Source organism: Apiospora phragmitis, assembly GCF_038363925.1.
Source record: "Apiospora phragmitis strain CBS 135458 chromosome Unknown utg000004l:1.0-3135199.0:1.0-3139288.0, whole genome shotgun sequence".
Classification (NCBI taxonomy): domain Eukaryota; kingdom Fungi; phylum Ascomycota; class Sordariomycetes; order Amphisphaeriales; family Apiosporaceae; genus Apiospora; species Apiospora phragmitis.
Genome location: NW_027117402.1, coordinates 633,451 through 656,808, shown reverse-complemented (window position 1 = coordinate 656,808; position 23,358 = coordinate 633,451). Strand labels below are relative to the sequence as shown.

Sequence of the window (23,358 nt, the reverse complement as noted above, 5' to 3'; positions counted from 1 at the left end):
AAAGGGAAGGCGGTATAGTTATTAGAAATTAACAGGGAAAATAAATCTTTACAGGGGTGGTGTAGGGTATTTAAATCCTTAGCTCTTTCTAATAAAAAGGCCAACGTCCAACTACTTTCGTGTCCTGGCCACTAACATCTCGCGAAGGGCGTCGTGGCGGAGTTTTCTCCAGTGTATTCCCCATCAAGCTGTGACTCCAGCTTGCAGCATCTTGGCTTTAGGTTGCATCTTACCAACTAAGTTCCTATGAGAATGGAGATCTGCGCAACGCTAATATTGACTTCTGGCCAACAAAGGATTAGAGCGGATAAGTCCTTATGCCCAGTTTGGAGCTCGTGTTTCCATATGGGACAACTGACCATTATCTTCCCTACACGTACATAATCAAATACAGACACTCCGGGCGGCCAGGGGGGCGTATGACATTGAAATGGGCTGATAAACAGGGTGTGCATGTTCGCTTAGTGAGGCTCAAAAGACACCAAATTAAGAGTGCGGCAATGACGACGGTTTGCAGGCCTCGCTCAGGGAGAAGGCGTAGGGCAGGCTGGCAGGCGGGAGGGGGTCGGGCGAGCGGGTGGAGCTGCTGCCTCTCCTTTCCTTCTAGCCGCGATCAGGTTCGGTCGCCAGCCGAGGAAGAAAACGCCTATTCCTTGTCAAGTTGGTCAATTCACAATTCTTATCATCTTTGCCTTTCGCCTTTCAAATTCTGCATTCGGTTTGCGACGAACTCATGGTCGCCAGCGTGCCAGATAGGAAGTATTCTGCCCAAGAGACCGCCTTTCCCCAAATGCCAAGCTTATACCTATGGTCTTTTTTCCAATCTAGGAGGAAACGAGCAAAGATCATCACAGCCGTTCCAGTTAATTATATCCAGTTTTTTTTCTTCTCCAGTTTCTCAGCATTTAGTACTGCCCAAGTGCCAAGGTCCGTTTTTTTTCCGTACGAAAGAGCTGGAGAGTCGAAATGTACGGTTTTGAATGGGTGATGGTTTTCCGTGAAAAAGTCAGACCGAGGCTGTTCCGAGATGTAACCCACTGCAGACCTGGGGACCCCAGCACTAATCCCAGCTCCAACCCCAGCATCTTGGCCAGCAACCAACTTTGACGCTTGAATCTCCCCCGCGAAATTGTCTTGATGTCCACCAAAAGGGCCCAAGAGATCCCTTTACCGCTGATCCTCCACGAATCCACTCTCACAACCTGCTATTACGGCTCACATTGCCCAAACCGTTCATTACTATGGGCTTTTCGATGGGTCTGTCCCGGCGCGGCGAAGGCTGATAAGCATTGGCCGGCGTGTCTTGGAACGCCTTAACGGTGCTTGACTCGACAAACAGTCAGCCTGTCCCGTGGCGTTCACCTGATGTTTTTGCTTCAATTTTGAGATGGCTCCAGGCTCGACATGCCAGTCAGCTTTCGTCCAAACCAACAGCAGCCCCAGGACCCCTGAAAAATTTACTCAAAATCAATATGACCTCATGGAGCTCCACGACTCTGCAGCACTAGTAACATTTCCGCTTACGGCGCAGAGTTGTGCGGCATAGGGGCTGACCTATCGGGCGACCATTCGCGGTAATAGATCAGCATGCGACCCACCCGTGTCTTGGATACATCCTTCACGGCTATCTCCATCGCAGGCCTAGCAGCTTTGACTCGCGCCCGAAATGTACACAGGGTGCCCGTCGACGAGCATTTCCATTACCAGAAAACAACTGGATCTCGAGCTGCAACTAGGAACGTAGTAAGATGAAGGGTGCATTGTAATCTTTGTCAGCCGAGGGGGAAGCTGCTCACCAACTATATGAAGTCGGACAGACCCCGCGCTGCGACATGTGTGCGAGTTCCTTTAGAGTTCCCCCATCCTCGGCCATTGCACTATCCTTGCCTGACGCAGCCTTTTCCCCAATTGATTTTGCTTTCTTTCAGAGCCGTAGTTGTTCTTGTTTGCTTGGGCACTGACATTCCCCCTCTCAAGTCTCGACTCTTGCTGGCGAGTTGCAATATCCTTTACATGCTACACGCTTCCCCAAATCTCCTCTGATCGACCACAACCATGGGTTCCCCACGCTTTATGGGCCTTACAGGCCGCCCGCTATCACTGATGGTGTCGACCATCGCCACATGCGGTTTCCTACTCTTCGGGTACGACCAGGGTGTCATGTCGGGTATCATCAGTGCTCCTGCATTCAACAACATGTTCGAGGCCACAAGAGACAATGCCACCATGCAAGGTTTTGTCACAGCCATCTACGGTGAGATTGAGTTTCCGCCTTGGAGATGCTAGGGCGCGGGGGCTAATGCAATTCTAGAAATTGGATGTCTGTTTGGTGCCGTGTTCATGCTTGCATTTGGCGATCTATTGGGACGAAGAAAAGGTAAGATGAACCTTGATTGATAGCTCCTAACCCCTTTTGCTAATCTATCCGCAGGTATCATTATGGGTGGAATCGTGATGATTATCGGTGTCGTTATTCAGGTTACTGCCGTCTCTGGAGCAACCCCTCTCGCCCAGTTCATCGTAGGCCGTGTCGTCACCGGTGTGGGTAATGGATTGAACACATCAACCATTCCGACCTACCAAGGTTTGTGAACCATACCCTCGCCTCAACGTCAGATTGATCTAACACTGAAACAGCCGAATGCAGTAAGACTACGAACCGTGGTCTTCTCATCTGCATTGAAGGCGGCATCATCGCCTTCGGCACCCTGATTGCCTACTGGGTCGACTATGGCAGCACCTATGCCACCAACCAGGACTTCATCTGGCGGTTCCCCATCGCTTTCCAGATCGTCTTCGGACTTGCCCTGTCCGGCGCCATGTGGTTCTTGCCCGAGTCCCCCCCGTTGGCTGCTAACCCACGAGCGCTACGAGGAGGCCGAGGTCGTCATTTCTGCTCTTCGTGGATACGAGCTCGGCAGTGAGGAGACTGCCATGGAGCGTGATGTCATTCTCGACTCTATCCGGGCCTCGGGTTTCTCTGGACAGAAGTCGACTCCTATCAAGGCGCTCTTCACCAACGGCAAGACTCAGCACTTCCGTCGTATGCTGCTCGGTGCTTCCTCACAGCTTATGCAGCAGGTTGGCGGATGCAACGCCGTCATCTACTACTTCCCCATTCTGTTCGAGACCTCCATCACACCCGGCGACCACAACATGGCTTTGTTGATGGGTGGTATCAACATGATCATCTACTCGATTTTCGCTACCGTGTCTTGGTTCATCATTGAGCGGGTCGGACGTCGCAAGCTTTTCCTCTGGGGAACTGTCGGACAATGCTTGTCCATGGTCATCACTTTCTCCTGCCTGATCAGCGGTGACTCCATGTCGGCCCGAGGTGCCGCTGTCGGTCTCTTCACCTACATTGCGTCTTTCGGTGCTACCTGGCTGCCTCTGCCCTGGCTCTACCCTGCCGAGATCAACCCCATCAAGACCCGTGCGAAGGCCAACGCTGTGTCCACCTGCACCAACTGGTATGTAAAGTCTTGTGCTACGCCATTATGAACTTAAAAGCTAATATGAATACAGGCTCTTCAACTTCTTGATTGTCATGGTTACCCCTATCATGGTCGCCAAAATTGGCTGGGGTACCTACCTGTTCTTCGCCGCCATCAACGCTACTTTCCTGCCCATCATCTACTTCTTCTACCCTGAGACGGCCAAGCGGTCCCTGGAGGAGATCGATATCATCTTCGCCAAGGGCAATGTCGAGGGCAAGTCCTACGTCAAGGCGGCCAAGGAGCTCCCGTACCTGACGGATGCCGAGGTCGAAGGCGAGGCCATTAAGTACGGCCTGATTACGGCCGACGGCCAGAACGGCGCCTTTTCTCGAGCCGCCCATGCCCGCGACGTGGAGAAGACCGGCGTCGACGATGGAAACGACAGCGGTAAGGAGAACGCTGTCCAGGAGAGCGATATCGAGGTCGGGACCAACAACGGCTTAGGCTCCAGCGGACAGGCTGGTCAACACTAGACAGTCCGTCCAAGCCAGAATACTGTGGCGCATACCTGATATTCAAGGTAATCGCGCCTCGGCTTTCAATGCATGTTTTTTTTTTTGATACAAACTATATAGAAAGGCTTGCTGTGTGCAGTGGCCTAGATACCCCCTTTCAACAATCAAATAATTGAAGAAAAGTTTTCACAGCCTGCATGATCTAAGTGTGTCTCATTACGATATTGGTGGTACCGGTGTTTAGGTGAATACAGCGCATCATGCAAAACCATCAGCGACGCTGACGGCGAATGCCGTACGAGTGGATCAACCGGAGCGGTGGTGACTGACTAATAGGGGCAGCATTACAAATCAGAAAGTTCACGACAGACAAAGAAGCACACTTCGGAGCAATTACCGTACGAGCTCATCACTCTATAAAAGGACACTCTCGAGGCGAACGTGATCAGCTGCGAAGAAATTAACTGATTCCCAACCTCTACTAACTAATCACTCCTACAGATACCCTTGCACTTAACGAATGCACCTGGGGAGAAGAAAAGGAGAGTAACTGTACATGCCTCTCTCATAGCACCATATTAATCCACTATCCTCAATTTTCACTCGGTTTGTTAGACCACCATGACAACCCCCCGCACCCACACCGCCGTCGCCGTCGTCGGCGCCCGGCAGCCCCTCGAGGCCATCCGGGTCCCCACCGCGTCGCCGGAAGCCGACGAGATCCTCATCCGGTCACAGTTCACGGCCTCGACGCCGCTCGATCTGCACCGCGCCGACGGCGGGCTCCTGCAGCAGCCGGGCGACATCTTCGGCTCCACCACGGTCGGCGTGGTCGAGGCGACGGGGCCCGGACCAGCGGCCGCTTGCGGATTGGCGATCGCGTCTTTGGGTGGGCGTTCCAGAAGCCGCGGTACCGGGCGCATCAGGAGTATGTCACGGCTCCGGAGTGGATGTTTGGAAAGGTTGGTCCCGCCGTCATGCAAATCTTGCTGATGTTTTGACCGTTGACTGACTAACCCCTGATAATTTAGATCCCCGAGAACATCACCGCAGAAGAAGCCGCCACCGTCCCCGAGAACCTCATCACCGTCTTCAACACCATGGCGACGGACCTGGGCCTGCCCACGCGCTGGCCCAAGCCCGAGGGCTACGTACCGTCCAACGCCGACGACCCCATCCTGGTCTGGGGCGCCGGGTCCTCGGTCGGGCAGTTCGCCCTCCAGGTCCTGCGCTGGTACGGGTACCGCCACGTGCTGGCGACGGCGTCGCCGTCGCACCACGAGTATTTGCGGGGGCTCGGGGCGTCTGCGTGTTTCGACTACCGCGACGCTGATGTCGCGGAGAAGGTCCTCGCCGCCGCGTCCGAGATGGCCCAGCACGGGAATGGAGGTAAAGGCGGCAGCGCGGTGGTGCCGTTCATCATCGACTGCATTGGCTCCCGCAACGGCAGCCTGGGGCCCATCCTTACAAAGAAGATTGCGCAGCCGAGCTCCGTCGTCGCCGTCATGCTACCCGTGATCCTGACGCACGCGGGGCCCGACCAAGCCCCTGAATACGCCATGGACGCGCCCGAGGTCGCTCGCAGTCTCCTGGGACCAGGGGCGGAGAGTTCGGGTGTGACGGTGAAGGGGGTACGGACGTTTTTCGTGTACGAGAACAGCCCCCTTTTCAAGGCAAAGCTGCCGTCGGAGATCATGCCGGCGCTGTTGGCGCAGGGGGTCGTCACGCCGCAGCGCTTCCGGATCGTCGAGGGCGGATCGATATTGGAGCGGGAGGAGAATGCGCTGCGGCAGATGCGAGAGGGGGGCGTGAGTGGGGTGAAGTTGGTTTGGCGGACTTCGGATCAGTGAGAGAAGGTGAGGGTTGCAGAAAAAGGGGCAAAGTGGAAACTGTCATGTGGTCGACCATGAACAGAACGGCATTGTTGGGCTTTTTCTCTTCAATTCAGATCTTATATTACAGCTCAATCTGGCGGTAATCATGTTACCAAGGCTTTAGTCCTGGTCCTTGGAGTATGGGTGTTTGGAGTACAGGTTTCTGTGTACGGGTGTTCGGAGTTCCACTCAATCAGGGGTAACCCGACTCGCCGTGAGCGTCAGTCGATCGTCCAATCGACTCAGTAGCTCATGGAGGTCAACAATCCTTAGGAAATAGACCCGGGCTAACCCCGAAGTGAGCAAGAATTATATGGAACCCTATAACGAAGCTACTACAGCACGGCCTCCTCAAGATCACCAGGGTCGTACTACTGTAGTCTAGGCTCCATAGAAGCGATCTTGTATAAACGGGTTTATTTTCAGGCTGACCAGCAGCACCTGATCCTTCATCTCGTGATATCACCTGCGATTATGTGCCCGTTTCGAGTGCTTTCCCCGGCCACTGCGAGACGGATAGCCACTGGCCAGCTGCGTCAGGTCCAGCATGTCTCCGCCTTTAGAGCCAGAGGTGCCCTTCCCGCGACGTGGCAGCCTCGTGGACAGAGGTTGAGTCTGTCGCGCCCGGCCCACCGTCGCAACACAGTCCTCGTAGTCTGTGCCCGAAGAGCTCTTTGATAGAGAGGAACCTTAACTTACCAAGGCCACCCTGACCACCGTCTTGGAACCTCGAGACGACAATTCGGCGAAGATCCGGAGAAACGCGGCCAGCCAAAAGTCGTGGGTGGAGCCTGCCAGGGTCTGGCTCAAGACTTCGATGTCCAGGATGATGTAGAGAAAAGGGATTCCTTGGAGCACGGAGCCGAGAATGTTGACCCACTCATCCTCCATCTGAGCCCCGATGTAGGACTTGAAGCATGGCGCCAGGGCTGCATCGGTGTGGATGCTCTTGTTGACAGCGATGGCCTGGGAGACGAGGTACTTGAGTAAGTCGATGGAAGACACCTCGTTTGCTATCCGACCTTCGGGGGCGAAAGTTTTCAGCGCCCATATGACGGGGATCTTGATGTCGCACAGCATCGCGACCGACTAGGCACAGAAGCCTTGGAGATGGAATTTCATCTTCCGCGTCCCTTTCACCGCGACAAGCGAGGATGTGCTGCTTTGGTTCCACCGCTGGACCTTGTCCTCAAGCCAGAATGCTGGGCCCCGTGTGGACGGCCTGGTGCGGCGCTTCTTAGACAAGAAGAGAGACGCCTGAAAAGCTTTGATCGGGTCGGGCATCTGGGTCACTTTGACATGGTCCAGGAGCTGCACTAATTGGATCTCCAACAGCTGCTGGCGGAACTCAATTCTTGCGCCCTCATCGAGGGCTCGTTCGGTAGCATTGGAAGCCTGCATTCCAAGCACGATCGATGTCAAGCGTTCGATACTGGTAATGATGCTCTCCTGGCCCTGCATCTGTTGTCGGATCCCTATGTGGATATCTCGTTGCTCGGCATGGCTGCACGCGTCAGCCATTTCAGACATACTGTGAGATAGCAACCAAGATATCATCGTAACGCAGCTCGGCCGGTCTCGTAACGGAGTGGAGGGCGTGCATGAGCTTGCTTTCTTGGTACCACCCGAGGGCTCGCACAAGGAACTTGAGGACATGGCTGTACATCTTGGTGATTGTTTGCCGCAGTGGGGGTATCGGGTAGAGTCGAACAGTCAATTCGGCACGTGGGAGAAGGTCCGCGATCTGGACGAGACCCTCAGAAAGCCGGTGGATCACCTTTTCGTGGTTGACGACCCCCTAGTCCACCGCGTCAGGTCACGAGGTAGTAGGACAATGTCTTTGGCGGGGGCACTGACCACGAATAGGGCCTTCATAGCACCCCATACTAGTGCTGTGTACTCAGGATGATGCGATACGAAGACATCAACGATCCCACTGTAATGATGAATCTTCTCTGGCACGCTTACGAGGAGCTGGCGTACTTTTGAGTCACCCTTCCGCTTTTCGTATAGAGCTCTGGCCTCCGCAACAGATGCCAGAACTGACCCAAGGTTGCCATGTTTCGGGTTGGTGATCCAATGCAATTTCGACTTGTCCTTGTCTTTCGAAAGTTCTGTCGAGAATGCGTCGAAAGCGTCTTTGACGGCTTCATGGCCAACGAGAGAACTGCCGGGCGGATGGTGAGATTCTGGCCAATATCAGGCTGCAGGAAGCGGGTGAGCTCACCCTTCTACACCATCTGCCGCTGAGTACCATTGGTGCAGCTGGGCTGAGCCAGCCCATTCCTTTGCTAGCCAGAGATGATGGGAGCCTGAAATTGACATAGAAGCCAACAGTGAAGCCCAACGATTTCATTTGATAACGTATGTACTCTAGATATCTGTTTGAACCGAGTGTGTTCAGAGGTATGTAGGAAGAGTGTGTTCAGAGGTATGTAGGAAGAAGAATAATGTGGTCTCTAATAGATCATTAGAAGGAAGCGGGATAATGTTTCGTAATGGCTCTCCGTAATGTTTAGTTAGACGCTGTCAGCAAGCAATGATTGTGGCACTGCACCAAAGCTGAAAGAAAAAGCAAGGAAAACAGCAAAAAGAGGGGGCGGAGGGAGGCGACATGGGTTGAGGGCTTCTGCCACCACTGCTGCAGGCTGGCATTCTCGTTTCGCTGCCCAACATGAGGAGAATCAGTTCAGTTTTTTCTTCCTGACCAACCTGCTACCTACCTGTTGTACGATTATGCCTTGCCAATAAATGTTCATGCGTATTTGGCTGCACGCGCCTCTTCTATCTTCCCCGGCTATATACATGACATGAAGCCCAAGTATACCGAGTCAAAGCTCAGATGGAAGTACGGAACCTTTTGCCAATTTCCATGGAATCGTAGGCTAAGATCACCCAAGAAGAAAACTGTCAACCCTACTATTTCAGACGACAGAACCCACGGCAGTCTGTTTGAGCAAAGGGGTGATAAATGGGTTGCGCTCGGGCGTCAAAACCCAGCACCATCAGCAAAGGAATTTCAACAGTACAAATTGGTAAGCCGTTCGAAGAGCTGCACTCGATCAAATATTTTTATTAACACTCGCTGACACTCCGCTTCCGCCGCAAATATCCCCGTCGCACAGGCACAAGCACAAGCCCAAGCCGCCGCAAAGGCACAAGCACAAGCACGAGCTTCCCAAGCCGCCCAAGCCGCCGCACAGGCACAATTCGGACAGTCCCGAGCCGCCACACAGCCACAAAATGTACGGGCACATGCCGCCCAGCTGCTTATGGCCAATAACATGATCCCGACCAAAGATCAGAGACTCCCTCGGTATCTTCAGCATACCACGAATAGCCGAGAGCTGGGATACAGAAGTTGTAGTGGTCCCTTTGGGAAAGGGAATAGCGGGAAACACTTTGTCGCCCATGATGCTGACCAGCTGCGGCCTGCGGACGGTCATTCATCTAGCGACGTTTCTAATAACCATTCGATGGCTGTTTCGAATATAACACAAAGTCTTAACAATGCGACATCGCCCATACTCTCCACAGTCGAGGTCCAAAGACTCGCAAACTGCCTTGGGATTCCCGAAGTCTCGGCTTCAAGTCTCGAGAGTATGCAGGCTTACATCTCAGATCTTCAAAAACAACAGTTCTACATACCAGGCACTCAAGGGAGCCAGACTGTTCCTCCTTCAGCAAAGGAGCCACGCCGCCTGGACATTCATCGTATCGTTGATGCCGACGATGAAACGCGACTGTATCTCGATGAGCCTCAATGGGTAGAAGGGGATGGCTGGGTTCTGATGGGAACGCTACCCATTTCTAATATCCGGGCATATCTCCCGAAATACCCGGAAGTATGTTTCATCAGATGCCGAAGCTATAAGAATTCCTCTGTCGTTGATAACGAGGATAAGGACGCGAGTGGCAATATCAACGTGAAGCACGACTCCGAATCTATCATACCTGTCGAGCAGCATCTAGCGTCAGCGATAAGGAAGTTCATTGCCTTCAGTGACTGCGAATCTGACTTTGAATTTTCCACACACGATGGCTGGAACGACGAGTTCCAGGAATTCTCGAATGAATGGCTTGATGACGACTACAGCAACATCACCCTCTATCCTCCTTACAGGGCTTTCTACCATGCGATTGGAGATGGAACGAATACTTTCACACAGTATTTCAATAGCCATGAACTTCCACATTTTCAACGGGTTGTTCAATACATCATTGGCGAATACGAATATCAATTTGCAGCTATCGACGGGTTGGTTGCCATTGGCAAAATTACTAATGAATATCTACCCTTCTTGTTCAAGCCTGGGATATTCATAGTCAAAGGAGAAGAAAAAAATGCCAGAGATTACATGCGCACTTCCTGGCTCCAGGAAAAGGTCATGAAACAGATGTCGCCTGACAAGCCTCAGCAATCATGGATGAAACCGCGTCAGGAAGAGTCGCTTGAAGAGCCCCAGCAGAGGAACAAACTGTTTAGAAGTTACACTATTAGTGCCTGGTATTGGGACCTCGATCCCTTCTTCAAAAAGAAATACGTCGAGTTGAAGATAAAGAATGTCGCGATCAACGATCGCTCCGAGAGGATCATCAACGACATGGATTTTCGTCCACTGGAACATGCTGATCCGAAAACATTGAAAAGGTTGCAAAATAGGGGCGAGTGGGCTTGGAAGTGCCGCAGGCGACGGATGATAGCGTATCACGGAGATACGGGTGGGAATTTCCACCAGACCGTCAGTCAGAGATAAATGATAGATATGATGACATATCACGACATTCATTCGACTAAAGTCATTTACTGGGATGACCCCCTTGGTGCATCACCCAACGCCGGCACTGACGCGATCGGGGTCGAGGCCATGGAGCACGATAGCCCTCCAGACGACACGTTCGTCTACTTGACCCCCTTGTCCATACGAGGCTTTAACCTCAAGACGAAGAAGTGGTGCGACCTGTTCATTGATGGATTCGCAGAGGTCGAGTGGAACATTAACGCATTTGAGAACTTGGCTATCAACGAGAAAACAAAATAACTGATTCAAGCACTGATCAGCAATCAGATCGAGGCGGAGATGTCGACAGATATTATCAGCGACAAGGGCAATGGACTCATCATGCTTTTGCATGGCGGTCCAGGAACCGGCAAAACTTTGACAGCCGAGAGCGTGGCCGAAATTGCGCAGAGGCCACTCTACCCAGTCACCTGCGGCGACATAGGGACCGAGCCGGAAAAGGTCGAGAAGTACCTGGACTTTAGGACGACTAGCGATTCAGAGCGTCACCTAGAGGGTGGACCAGTAATGCCACAGCCTTGGATTGGATCCAAGACATCTTTATCCCTCATATACGGTCTCGCCATGGCAACAAATGGGTCGTCCTGGTCTGTGATGGCCATAAATCGCATACGAACGATAATTTTCTATGGCTCCATCTCTTAAATAAGATATGGCTAGTCTTTTATAAGCCACACTACAGTCATATAGTACAGGTTTTAAATGTGGGAGTCTTCGGATTATTAAAGAGAAGGTTAAGGATTGTGTTAAGGGAGTGTCCGAATGCGGTCCTTGGACTAAAGCCTACGAAAATGGATATATTGAAGGCATACCGCCAGGCTAGGATTGACGTATTAACTCCTTCTATAATCAGAAACGCCTAGAAAACGGCTGGGATTTATCTGCGGGATCGCTCGAAGCCGTTGTCGTCAAAATACGTCATCCTAAAAGATGTAGGGGTTGCCCGGGCACGTCCAAAGCCATCGCAGGTAGTTGAAAAGGAATCAACACCCGATTTCCTCGCCGAATTAGCTCCAACACCTATCAAAAAACCCTCTGGTGGCCAGGAATTACGGAACAACAGTCGGAAATTAGCTGCTACGGACCCTACTTTCAGAATGCCCTCTCAACGGCTCTTTATTAGGAAGGCTAGTAAGGCCCTGGACCAGAGCGCTAACAGAATCGCGGATCTCGGAGCTCAGGTCGATTATCTTCAGGCCAAACTCGATAGGAAGACTACGAGGGTACGTCAGAAGGTAAGAACCGCCCCGGGACAACGGTTTATTCGTATGGCTGACATACGCCGGGCCAAGCGGAGGCTAAGGGGTAGGGTCATATACGAGGACGAAGCTAGCGACGTCGAAGTGCCAGGAGGGCCTCGCAACGCTACAGAAGCTATAGAATATGATGGCACGGAGGCGGAGGACTGTATTATTGTTAAAAACAACGAAAGATAGTGTATTTATGTCTATTCTAGCCGGAGAAATAGCTTTGATTACAGGGGTAGGGTTGGGTAAGTAAAGTGGCCCGTGAGGGGGTGCTTTAGCTTACGGCGTTGTCTTTGAGGACTTTCGCGACTTTCCCGGTGGGGTGGCTTTTCGCTATCGCGCCCTCACCGACCCGCCTCTGGTGTTTCAGTCCAATGCGCTTGAAGCGCACTACTCGGGCTCCTTCGAGATACCCGGAAAGTACTTCGAGGGCTTTCAGAACGTCCCTTTCGAGGAAACACCTCTTGTGAAGGCGGACATGGATTTCCGGAAAATGTACTTGGATCAACCAATACTCTACATATTCACGGCGAGAAAGAAGAGGTAATGAGAAAGCCCAGAATGAGCCATCTAATTACTGCTAGGGTACTATGTAAACAGTGGAAATTCATGAATTGCGGACACAGCTTTGGGCTCACTGAATAGCCATTTATTTTGAGTATTATAAACTATGAGACGAGAAACTGGGACTGTGTGAGAGCCTGGACGACGGTCTTTACTTGCAGCGGGGACCTATACCTTCCACCGCAACTTTTGCTGTAACCTATTTCCAGTGCATTTCATTATTAAGGCGATAGTGAGTCTGGGTCTCGAGGGCTCAAGCCTGTAAGATGAGAATTACCACCACGTGCTGAACCACTGGACCAATCGGGCCCGCAGTATCGTGGCTACTCAGCCTCGGCCTATCTTTGTAGAAGCCAGGTTGGTTCGCCAACATATGACCGAAGAAGAAAGCAATCATGGCGGTAACACCAGACAGGTAGAAAACCACGGTGAACAGCTGGAAATAATGCCATATTGCCTTCTGCGGCGGGTTGACCGGCTGCCTGTCGGTGGTACTTTCCGACAGAGCAGTATTACTGCCATGGGCTGTCGGCTCCCTCGAGGAGTTGGTAGCAATATCATCCTGCCCTGCTAAGGGCTGTACCTCAGATTCATTGCCAGAGGTCCTGACCGGCTGCTGGTTGGTAGTGCTTTTCGACAGAGCAGTATTACTGCCCTGACCTGTCAACTCCCTCGAGGAATTGGTAGCAAAATCATCCTGCCCCGCTGAGGATTGCACCTCAGATCTATCGGGCCAGAAATCATCTATGTTACGTAGTTGTGCAGGCTGATGGCGTTCCGAAAACCATCGATGGGCCAAAATCCTGTCGGTTTGCCACCTTTCCTCAGGGTGCCACCGGAACTTGTTTTGTAGCAGTTCGCCAAGGGAAAGGGTCTCTTCTCGGCTCAGTTGAAGGCGGGGCCACTCCATGCCAAGAAACTGGTCAATGTGATGATCGTATTCCTCCTGCTTTGGCCTATCTTTGCTTTCGTAGACCAGATACTTGCTGAAGTACGCGGAGTATGCTGGATTTTCAAGGTCCCTTTTCTGGGCAGGCTGTCTGAAGGGCGGTGGGCAAGGACCGGCGAACTCTTTCATCTCTCGCAGCTTGACAAATGTCTTCCCGGGCATGGAAAGAAACGACCGCGGTCGAAATTCTAGGATTGCACGGGCAAGAGCCCATATATCGGTTCCTATTCCGAGTTGCCCATCAAACAAAATTTCCGGCGCTGCATAAAACCCGGGGATACCCGGTGTCCGTGCATTGGGATTCGTTGTGAGATACGCCTCGCCAAAGTCGACGATAGCAATTTTGTCGGAGACGAACTTGGACAACCACTCGCAACAAACGCTGGTATATTGCTCGGGATCATCTTCCTTGAGCCATTTCACCCAGTCCGACAGTCGTGGGCCAAGAAATGGGAGTACCGTGCAAAGATGCCTCCCGCTCACGGAATCGATCCAGAACGTTTCCAGCGGTAGCACAATGTTGTTGTCCAACGCTTCAGCCACCCCAGCGGAGTGTTGCTTCATGATCGACTCCACAAGAATTTCCCCGCTGTGCTCTTCCGTCGCCGAAGCTCTGCCAACCTTTACGGCTCTCCATTTCTTAACGGCATGCTCATAACAAAGCCACACCGTTCCGAAACCGCCATAACTAAGTTTGTAGATGACTTCAAACCGGTCAATGATAAAACTCGGCTTGCTCCCAAAAGATAGGTCGATGGGGCAGAAGCCACCAGGCTGATAATTCTCGAAGCTTTCGAATCCGTGAGGATCATCGTAGTCATCACGAGGGTAGTTGTACCTGCGAAAGTCAAGGTCGGTAAAAGCCGGGGCAGTAGGAATACTTTCAACATCTGGTTTGCCCTGTGAGCCAGCCATGATGATTGCTGTAGCTGATGGTATTGGTTACCTTCTAATGAGTCAACGAAAAAGTAAGCGGCACTTCAATAAAATAGTCCGAGTGTAAGTGCTTTGAGATTATAGACAAAGAAGCTGTGTCCACTCACGTTATTTGTTATAAAAGAATGTCGGGAACAAAGGAGCCGTCAATACCGACTTGGCTCTTTGTTATGTCATCGTCCGTTGCCCAGGGACAAGCCGTACCAGGGCTGAAATGCAGGAGACAGCCTTAACTTTTCTTATAAACAAATAACACCTCGTTAATGTAGTTCTTGCATATCGTGTACGTATTGGGTTAATTGGATTAATCTCCTTTCTTTATCCGCGATAATGAAATAGGATTTTATTTCATTGGTCCTAATTAACTATACTAAGCCCTTAGAACTAAACGCCTTTGATAGTCTCCCTGGTACACCGTATGGCAAGTCTCCAGTTCTTTTTCTTTTCATAGGGGCTTAAACCTCTTTGCAACTTGAAAGAACCTTCAACTGTATCAATGGTGAAAAGCGCATGTATGGGTATATGTTGACAGCACTTTACACCTTCCAGGACGTATGGATCTACCCGGTACAGCATCTTCCTATATAAAGTTATTCGAATTAGGAACTGGCGCTATATATAATGGGGGATATCTGCCCAGAATACGATCCAAGTAATGAATGGTCGTGGGGAGACCCACTACCTAAGGGAGGTCCCTTGAAGCTGCATCAGAGGACGAAGAAGTCAATAAAGGCCTATCGTGAAACAGGCGATAGTAAACGAAAGTCGCCAAAGGTACAGTGTTTATATCCTACACAATAAAATGTTCTATATACTGATGGCTTGCTAATTACTGTTCTTACAGATCTACTGGGCATCGTCAACCGACATCAGTGACCTACAGGGAGAATGTTGGGAGATATCTCTCAACACTTCTCTGCAAGTCTACCAGACTCCAGATATATCCAGATCCTTCTATAGACACGCTGTCCACTTCTGACTAGGTCTATAAAGACCCAGCCTTCATCCGGGCTTCAGGAGATGGATAGCCAAGGAGATCAGACAATACACTCCCTTCACCCCACCCAACAGAGAAGGAAGAAAATAGGAGATATTTTGATGCTTATTAGAGCAACATAGGATTTCGTTGTCACAGAAGCTCAGAAACTCAATCTGGACATTACACACATCTGGATACGGTAAGGAAATGCGTGACAGTCATGCTCCTTTGAAGTCAATAGCTGACAGGTGACATACAGGAGATGTGTGCACAACCTCGGAAACACCGTCAATTAATTTACCATGCAGGTCATTCCCAACCAGCTTGAAAATACTGATCCCCATGTCACGGTATATTTTGGCCAAAAGCCACAGTATTCGAACGTCGAGGGACATTTGTACGTCGCAGTCCCTAGGGCTTCCGCTAATAATGCCTGTTCTGCCGTGCCGAATCGACCAATGGCCCCAAAGGATAGGACTCCCCCTGACTCAAAGAAAAATTCTAGAACATGGACTGGGCGCAACCCAGAGCTAAGGAGAAGCGACCCTAAGGGTCTTAATTCCCAGGAGTTAAAAAACAAGGAGTACCGAGACAAGAAAAGTTGGCGTCAGAATGTTCAGGAGGAATGAGATGGGTTCTCTTACCACTGAACCTTGCTTTTCCATATCTAAGGGTTAGGTAATAGTCGTGGAATATAATCGAGGTATTGCAGTACTATTGTCAGAGTCCAGAGACATTTGGTATCCTAGACTACCAAGTCATATAAAAGTGAATATCTTTAGTTGGGATTGAGAACCGACTCTTCCTCTCATATAAGAACCATCCATCAGAGCTGGGAAGTACGATTCCCCAACAAATGTCCAAGAGTCAACCTGTTCCCTTATAACGTAGGGAACATTGCCCCCGTAGAGAATGGACACTAAATCCCCAAGCTGGGTATCAGCCGGCCCAATGCCGACGCGATGATTCAAGGTCAGTATAAACGTCCTCTTGAAGCAGTGGTTCTCGACCAAGGTCTTATAGATCTTAGAGTCCCCACCAGAAGAGAGATCTTCAAGCATGCGCCTGGTATCTGCATTCCCACCTCGTCTGGGCATAGGAACGCGAGCAAGAATGCCGAACCGTCTCTCAATACCTGGTCGGGGTCACGGCTGCTCAAGTGATGCTGTCCCATTGTCATAGTTCTAATGAAGGCCCCGATCCGATCAAAGTTTCCTAACTCTGGTGCATGGCTGCCCAAAAAGTCCCAAATACTTCTCATCGTCGGTACAAAACGTCTCCTGAATTCCTCCCTTGAGCTATGCGAATCGTGAAAGGAGATCATCTGGGTAACCCTATCAACTCTAACCCCACTCAGTTTCAAAGGCGACTGGTGTCCCGTTGCTGGTGCTGCCGTAATTCCTGAGGACTCAGGTACGTCGGCCAACGTTCCCGCTGCAGTATGGTAATGTGCTGGAAACATAAGGGCTGCAGGTCCACCCTCATTGGCATAAGCTATCCAAGAAAAGCTCGGTGTAATTTCCGAAAAACTGACTACAATGTCACTCCAGTCTGGTGTCCACGTCGGCAACCTCAAGTCATGCTTGTATTGCGCTCTCATAACTGTGCCGGGACCCCCACTCGTGCGGGTCAGAGTTGCGAGACTTTTGCTTTTATGCAAAAGGAACAGGCCCAGCCGCTTGTACACCTCCTCCACAGATGCTGAGTAGTCCGGCTGCAAAGCTTTTGGCAGGCTGGTGATGCTGTGGCTCTCCTCTGCGAGACCAAGCAAGCCGTAAATTTTGTCTCGTTGATCCGTAGCATGGAACTTGAGGGAGGTATCGATCAAGAGCGCATCAAGGGGCCAAGGAGCCCGCGATCTTCTGATGTTGGCCATCGAGTCGATATTCCGTATGCTACCAGGGATATGAGCCACCCGGACATAACCCCGACGTCTTAACCAAGAGGCGACCCAGCCTAGACGCTCCCAAGGGTAGACGTGGTCACCATGTATAATCAAGGGATCACGGGCAGACAGTGCCATCTCTTGGACTGCCCAGATGCGGGTGAACCAGGGGAGACGTACCAGCTGGCGGAGCCCTCCCCACGCTTCGTCATCCCAGGTTGGTAAGCCGGATGCCTCACTGGGGACGAGGTGTTTTACATCTGTGGGTCTCGGTTATGCGCACCCTCAACGTCTGTGGTCATCGAACCTGGCGAGCTCCGACCAGTTCGCCTAGATACCGTAGCTGATGGCGGGCAGCTGAAGGCTTACTTGAGGCTTGCTCAGCAGATGAGTAGCAAGGGTTTCAAGACAGGTCGATCGCCTTGGACCTGATATCTCACGACCTAGGCGATTATATGGATGGCCAACCGAGTAGTTTCATATACGGGGTGCCGATATACGCCATGGACCGCGTCCTCTGTTGGCGAAGCGAACATAGCCACCTAGGACGGAAGCACTTGTTTCCAAGCTGGTCGCGGCTTGATTGGATCGGGATGCCCGTGTTCCCCGAAGTTTTGAACATTGAGGGAGATCGTCGCATCACGAAATATGAGTACGATGCCGCTAAAAGGATATATAAGCACGGAACGACCGAGCCCCTGAAGGTAACGACAATACTTGCGTATCTGCCTGTTGACGACATAGAAGAAGGAGATTACTCGTGCAACACCTTCTGCGTGTGGTCGCCTAATGATGGCAGTCTAGTTGGTCAGATCCAGTTATCAAATCAATGGCGACGTGAGAGACCACCCCGGGAGCCATTGGCTTTCATTCCCATTCTCTCAACAGCTCGAGATAACGAAGAACTGCGGATCGAGATGCTCATGTGTATTCAACGAGTATGGGCCATTGGGTCGGGGGATTATGATACGAAGAAGGCGGTCTTTGAGCGAGTCCAGGTTATGGACTGTGATATCACCGAAGGGGATTGGAAGAGGCTGGCTACATGTGCCTCCGCTGACGGGGATGGAATATTCCTAATCTAAGTGGGGATGCTGTTACTACAATACATCGCATCAATTTGCTATTGTTCTAAGTAGGTGTCAGGAAGGACGTAGGCATCGCTAACAGAGATCAGAGGACACCGGCGCGTACGCTAACAGATTGATGTCCTGCCATGCTCATACTCCATATTCCAATATTAGATGATTTCATTATTGTCTACAGCGCTTTGTTATTTATTCAAGTATAAGTCTTTTGGGGTTAAGTCTTACCAGGCCTTCTTTGTTCGAGCCTTACGTCTTGCAACCATGTCGTAGGGAATACAGGGGTGGGCACCCTAGCAAGGGTCACGTGCTGTCTCACTCATTTCCTTTGTCTAAATGTAGCACGAGAGCATCTTTCTCTATTGTACGTATTCTTAGTTTCCTCTAGCTGGCACTTTATGTATCATCAGTTGCTCTCGATCGTGCAACAGCAACTGAGCGGTATAAACAGTGAATTCGTTCACTCCTACTCAGCTCTATGCTCCAGAAACACCACACGACAGGAAATATAGCCCAAAATACGATGGAGAACGACAATACTACGAAGAGACTGTCAGATACCCGACTCCCAGGCGACATCTTCTGGATCGTCGCACGCTCATTTCTGCACAACCCAGTCAATGTCTTCAACCTTGCACGAACCTGCCGTCATCATTGGGAGCTTTTGATGACAGAGACTCATAGAACAGATGTCGTATTTATAAGACATTCTTAGGTGACTTCAAGAAAATAGATCGAATAGCGGCGATGAGCGTGTGGTCTGACTTCGAAGAAGACTCCGACACCTACGATGACCCCGAAGACCCCGAAGACGAAGTAAGCCTCACAAAGCTAAAGGACGACAATAACCGTCTATTCCATTTACCGGAACCCAAATGGAGACCGCTCACTATTCTACAATGGGCTGCTGTTGCAGGGAATGAGGCGGCCGCGGAGAAGGCAATCATTGTCGCGGAGCGCGAATGGCCTTCTTATGTTTTCCTCAAGCATCTGGACTCTCTCAATTCCGCTCTTCATTTCGCCGCGTGGTACGGCAACACTGGCATCCTGAGGTTATTGAGTCAAGTTCGGAAAGACGGCGTGTTGCCTGACATGAACATACTGTCGGGCATGACGTGGGAACCGAGGCAGGGCTGTGTCTTTCATCAAATGAATCCGTCAATAGGATATTTTCCCGATCGCGAGTTTATCATGAGCCACAACGATAACGACGCCTTTGGCCTAAGCGCGGCTGGCATCGCGATCACCCGCAACCATGCCAACACAGCCGAATACCTGGTCGACAATTTCTACGATAATGATATGATCTACGATATACTCTACGATGGTGATAGAATCGCCCCGGGCGATAACTATGGGTATGCACGAGTCAGGCGTGCCATGCATCCTCTTCATCTGGCCTGTTGGATGGGCATGGAGAAGGTGGTGACTGCTATTCTTGAAAAGGGGGCTCATGTCGACACCATTTCTAAGCAAATGGCGGGCAGCACACCTCTCATGTGGGCTGTGGCCAGCCCGAATAATGGTAATATCATCGACTGCCTCTTGAGACGTGGGGCCAATATCGGAATTCAGGACCGGAGACATCGGACGCATTGGTGTGGGCAGTCCTCTTCCAATCCCACGAAAATGCCCTTCATCTCGTCCAAGCAGGCGCCAGGGCCGACCTTCCCTTCGATAGAATCTTCTTGGGGTACTATCTATACCTGTACAAGGAGTGCTCGTTGGTGCTTTGCATGGAAGATGATGCATTCCTACGGTGCACGAAACTAATTCTTCAGAGGCACCCCGACTTCCCGGAAGGGCTATTAAGGAGTTGTACGAACAATGCACTCAGGGACGTGGAGAAAAACCAAGCAACTATCAAATGGCTGATAGGCCAGGGCATTGGCCTCGGTCCACTACAAGAGGGAGAGGTTCCATGGCGCCCAGATTTAGCGAATGAGAGCGACCCCGAGAGCGACCCCAGAGCAGAGAGGTGGGCATGTCTGCACTTCACCTTATAGCTGGCTCGAATGCGTTACCCTTGGATTTGCTGTCTTTGGTGCTCGATAAACGTCCCCAGGACATCAATGTGGCCAGCAAGATCAATAGGCACACCCCTTTGTCTATGGCTCTCAAACTTGGCTATGACTCTGAGAAGGTGGCTTGGCTTCTGGCCCACGGCGCAGATCCGCAAGCCTGTTCGGTCAGGAGCGGGCGGGATGTACTTATGGCAGTCAAGAAGGGTAGACGGACCTCTGAGATTGAAAAGATCCAAGCCGACCTCAACGTGCAAAAGAAAGACGAAGGGAAAGAGGAGTAGAGATCAGAATACCGTCGTTACAGAGAATGGGAGACCACGGAGAAACAGCTGGAACAGCTCTAGGATCAAGAAGTTGACCGTTGGACTGTAGAAGCTTTACTCTTCTACGGTCTAAGCATAGACGATATCACCCGACTACCGGACCGTGGTACTACTGCAAAAGAAGAAGCAGAGCGCTTGTACAACAAAAACTGTGAAAATTGGCGCATTAACAGGGAGCGCAACCTAATGGTGGAAGATAGGAAGCAAGCGCGAGAAAGGAGACGCCGCAAAATCCTGAGAAGGCACAGGCAGGGGTCATACCATATCCCACGTCGCCCTTACAGGATGGATCACTACGGTCTGCGATTCAGCAATTGAAAATTGGTCGTGAAACGGAAGAAAGGAACACGCCTGGTCTGACCTCGAGATGGTCCTTATCAGGAGAACAACAATCTCTTGACCTGTTCATAGGGTCAACGGAGATCCATGGTATTCAATACGAGTTGCCAGCCTCAGTTCTCAAGTGGATCAGATGACAAACGATCTGTAGCACCATCTGAAATTTCTCGAAGTGAGGCGTGGGATCCAGGAGTCAAAGAGGCATCTTGGCCAACGTATTTCTCCCATCAAGCCTGGCCCCCAGCATCCTCAACATACAAACACGCTTTGGCGACCTTGGCACTCTTCTTCTCCTTCTTCTTCTTCTTCCTTAATACTGTGGTGTCGTCGTCTTGCTTATGACGCCAGTGGGCGTCTTGCTAGCTCTGGTACTGGACTCACTTTGGGTGCGAGAAAGGCTGGCTGATTTCTACCCTTCCCCCACGACCAAGGCGATATTGGCTTTCGCGTTTGCTCTGTCCATTTTCACCACATGGGCGCTGGTGCTCGCTTCGTTCATAGTTGGTATGGTACATGAAGCAGGGCTAGGCGGTCGCATACTTGGCTTCGGGATGGCCGGATTGAATGGAACGACAGTTGTCACAGTAGCCCTCATTTGGGCGGAATAGGGGCTTCAAGAGTCTTGCGCTGTTGTAGGGGAACAGAGAAGTTTGGCTACAAGATTCTAAATGTGCAGGTTTTTGTCAATGTAGTTGCAATAGACGTTACCTATCGCAATTATAATTAAGTTTCATATTTTGCATCCGACCCGAATATGAAGAGATGAAGATCTGAAAATGGGTAAAAAGGAGACATGCGGTGACGTTTTTCTGGAACACCGCAGACAGGACAGCGCAGAAGGTGGCCTGAGCACACCCGGCAGAGACGCGCGACGATGCGACGTCATCCGCACCAGCTCAAATGCAGCAATTGATTGGCGGTGAAAAAGACATTCGGTCAAGAGAAGTGGCTCGATGCGAAAGTGCGAAAGGTGTTTGGGGAAAAAACGTGACAAAAGAAAAAAATAGGATGAAAACGTTCGTGGATTTCCCGCCATCCCATGCGAACCCAACCTGTCGGATGGGCTTTGCATAATGAGTGGGCTGGACTCGGGGCTTTCGGAGGTGATCCGAGCAACTCAAACATCTCACCCTTTCGCTCGGTGCAATGGGCAATCATGTGCTGATCGCCGGCTTAGTAAGAGCTGCGGTTAATGCTCGGTTGTGGCTGAGACACCGGCCACATCTTTAACGAGCTGTATTTATGGCCAGGAAACCAGCTCACCCAAGCGGGGAGTAGCTCAAACCGACTTCCAAATATCAAAACAACAACCTGTAAACTCTCGACCTCTCTCTGTCGAATGATCCCGCATCGTCATAGGTACATACCACCGCCCCCACCCCCACATACCAAATTTTATTGTCCCAGCCAGCATGCATTTTCCAGAACCCCCGAGTCGAAGCAGCACCCTGCAGACACCAAAGGGGCCGCCGCTAGCGGCTGGGACAGCCGCACCAGCAGGGATTCCGCCTCGCTAAGGGGGGACGCCGCCTCGACGCACTCCTTCCGCCCCCGCTCCAAGGCCGGCACCAACTACTTCGGCGACAGCCTCGGCGACCTGGGCGACATCGCGTCCGGCATCGCCTGGGACATCCCTCACCTCGACCTCGACGTCCGCAACATGCGCATGTCGGGCGTCAACCAGAGCGGCGGGCCCCCCAGCCGAGCCGCGCCCCCGCCTCCGCTGGTCGGCGGGAGCAGCCTCCTGTCGGCCGTGCAGTCGGTTGGGCGCGACTCCCAGGATGACGAGATCGACCAGATGCGCCGTCGCCTCAAGACCAAGACGGGCGGCGACTACAAGGACTTGGTCCTCTGCCGCATGGTGCCCCAAAATGCGCAGGACGAGCAGCAGACGCGGGTCACCCACGCCCAGCTCGAGGACATGGTGGGGGCCACCCGTCTCGAGGTGTGCAAGGATGCAAGGTCCGGGGCCGTCAAGTTCTGGATGGCCTTCTTGTCCGAGTCGCAGTACATCCAGGTGAAGCTGATGCCCAGTGTGAGTATTGACCCGACCCGGACGAATCACGTGATTGCGACGAGAGCGCTAGCTAACTGACATCATCAGATCTCACAACACTCTCTTCTTCTCACAACAACGAGCCTCAACGATCCATGAAAGCTTAGTGGATGTTTGAGAGGGGGCTGGGTACGGGAACTAAATTGCATGCATCAGGGAAGGAAAAGGTCGCCACTTGGCAGCTATACAATGGCTCGGGCTTAAGGTTGGAAAGCTACTTCTACAGGGCGGCCAATAGATCGAATCAATCAATAAAGTCGCAAGCAGCCCAGAGTGGGCGAATGATGAATTGCAGTATGCATGGTCACGTCGAAAGACCCAACCCTCCGTCGGCTCTTTC

The 23,358-nt window shown here is 51.5% G+C and overlaps 9 protein-coding genes across 9 annotated transcripts; 7 read left to right on the top strand and 2 right to left on the bottom strand.

Annotated features, from left to right (window-relative positions):
• Positions 1-2,055: 2,055 nt before the first annotated feature.
• Positions 2,056-3,973, top strand: PG994_003356 (general substrate transporter; the record flags this gene model as incomplete). Its single annotated transcript, XM_066854765.1, is given in 6 exon segments — positions 2,056-2,254; positions 2,312-2,377; positions 2,432-2,584; positions 2,638-2,821; positions 2,838-3,473; positions 3,529-3,973. The coding sequence occupies 6 exon segments, from the start codon at positions 2,056-2,058 to the stop codon at positions 3,971-3,973; spliced, it is 1,683 nt and encodes a 560-aa protein (XP_066719043.1).
• A 603-nt stretch (positions 3,974-4,576) lies between these two features.
• PG994_003355 (uncharacterized protein) lies at positions 4,577-5,805 on the top strand (the record flags this gene model as incomplete). The annotated part of the gene is made up of 3 exons (XM_066854764.1): positions 4,577-4,786; positions 4,858-4,917; positions 4,987-5,805. The coding sequence occupies 3 exons, from the start codon at positions 4,577-4,579 to the stop codon at positions 5,803-5,805; spliced, it is 1,089 nt and encodes a 362-aa protein (XP_066719042.1).
• A 583-nt stretch (positions 5,806-6,388) lies between these two features.
• PG994_003354 (uncharacterized protein) lies at positions 6,389-8,154 on the bottom strand (the record flags this gene model as incomplete). The annotated part of the gene is made up of 6 exons (XM_066854763.1): positions 6,389-6,424; positions 6,529-6,918; positions 6,976-7,333; positions 7,362-7,627; positions 7,687-7,996; positions 8,057-8,154. The coding sequence occupies 6 exons, from the start codon at positions 8,152-8,154 to the stop codon at positions 6,389-6,391; spliced, it is 1,458 nt and encodes a 485-aa protein (XP_066719041.1).
• Positions 8,155-8,639: 485 nt separating this feature from the next.
• Positions 8,640-11,276, top strand: PG994_003353 (uncharacterized protein; the record flags this gene model as incomplete). The annotated part of the gene is made up of 4 exons (XM_066854762.1): positions 8,640-8,864; positions 8,955-10,575; positions 10,630-10,814; positions 10,899-11,276. 4 exons carry the CDS (start codon positions 8,640-8,642, stop codon positions 11,274-11,276), a joined length of 2,409 nt encoding a protein of 802 aa, XP_066719040.1.
• A 452-nt stretch (positions 11,277-11,728) lies between these two features.
• PG994_003352 (methyltransferase protein) lies at positions 11,729-12,425 on the top strand (the record flags this gene model as incomplete). Its single annotated transcript, XM_066854761.1, has 2 exons — positions 11,729-12,038; positions 12,157-12,425. 2 exons carry the CDS (start codon positions 11,729-11,731, stop codon positions 12,423-12,425), a joined length of 579 nt encoding a protein of 192 aa, XP_066719039.1.
• A 270-nt stretch (positions 12,426-12,695) lies between these two features.
• On the bottom strand, positions 12,696-14,306 carry PG994_003351 (uncharacterized protein; the record flags this gene model as incomplete). Its single annotated transcript, XM_066854760.1, has 1 exon — positions 12,696-14,306. One exon carries the CDS (start codon positions 14,304-14,306, stop codon positions 12,696-12,698), a length of 1,611 nt encoding a protein of 536 aa, XP_066719038.1.
• A 3,388-nt stretch (positions 14,307-17,694) lies between these two features.
• Positions 17,695-18,276, top strand: PG994_003350 (uncharacterized protein; the record flags this gene model as incomplete). Its single annotated transcript, XM_066854759.1, has 1 exon — positions 17,695-18,276. One exon carries the CDS (start codon positions 17,695-17,697, stop codon positions 18,274-18,276), a length of 582 nt encoding a protein of 193 aa, XP_066719037.1.
• A 747-nt stretch (positions 18,277-19,023) lies between these two features.
• Positions 19,024-20,581, top strand: PG994_003349 (uncharacterized protein; the record flags this gene model as incomplete). Its single annotated transcript, XM_066854758.1, has 3 exons — positions 19,024-19,801; positions 19,852-20,192; positions 20,246-20,581. The coding sequence occupies 3 exons, from the start codon at positions 19,024-19,026 to the stop codon at positions 20,579-20,581; spliced, it is 1,455 nt and encodes a 484-aa protein (XP_066719036.1).
• A 1,720-nt stretch (positions 20,582-22,301) lies between these two features.
• PG994_003348 (uncharacterized protein) lies at positions 22,302-23,057 on the top strand (the record flags this gene model as incomplete). Its single annotated transcript, XM_066854757.1, has 1 exon — positions 22,302-23,057. One exon carries the CDS (start codon positions 22,302-22,304, stop codon positions 23,055-23,057), a length of 756 nt encoding a protein of 251 aa, XP_066719035.1.
• Positions 23,058-23,358: the final 301 nt, after the last annotated feature.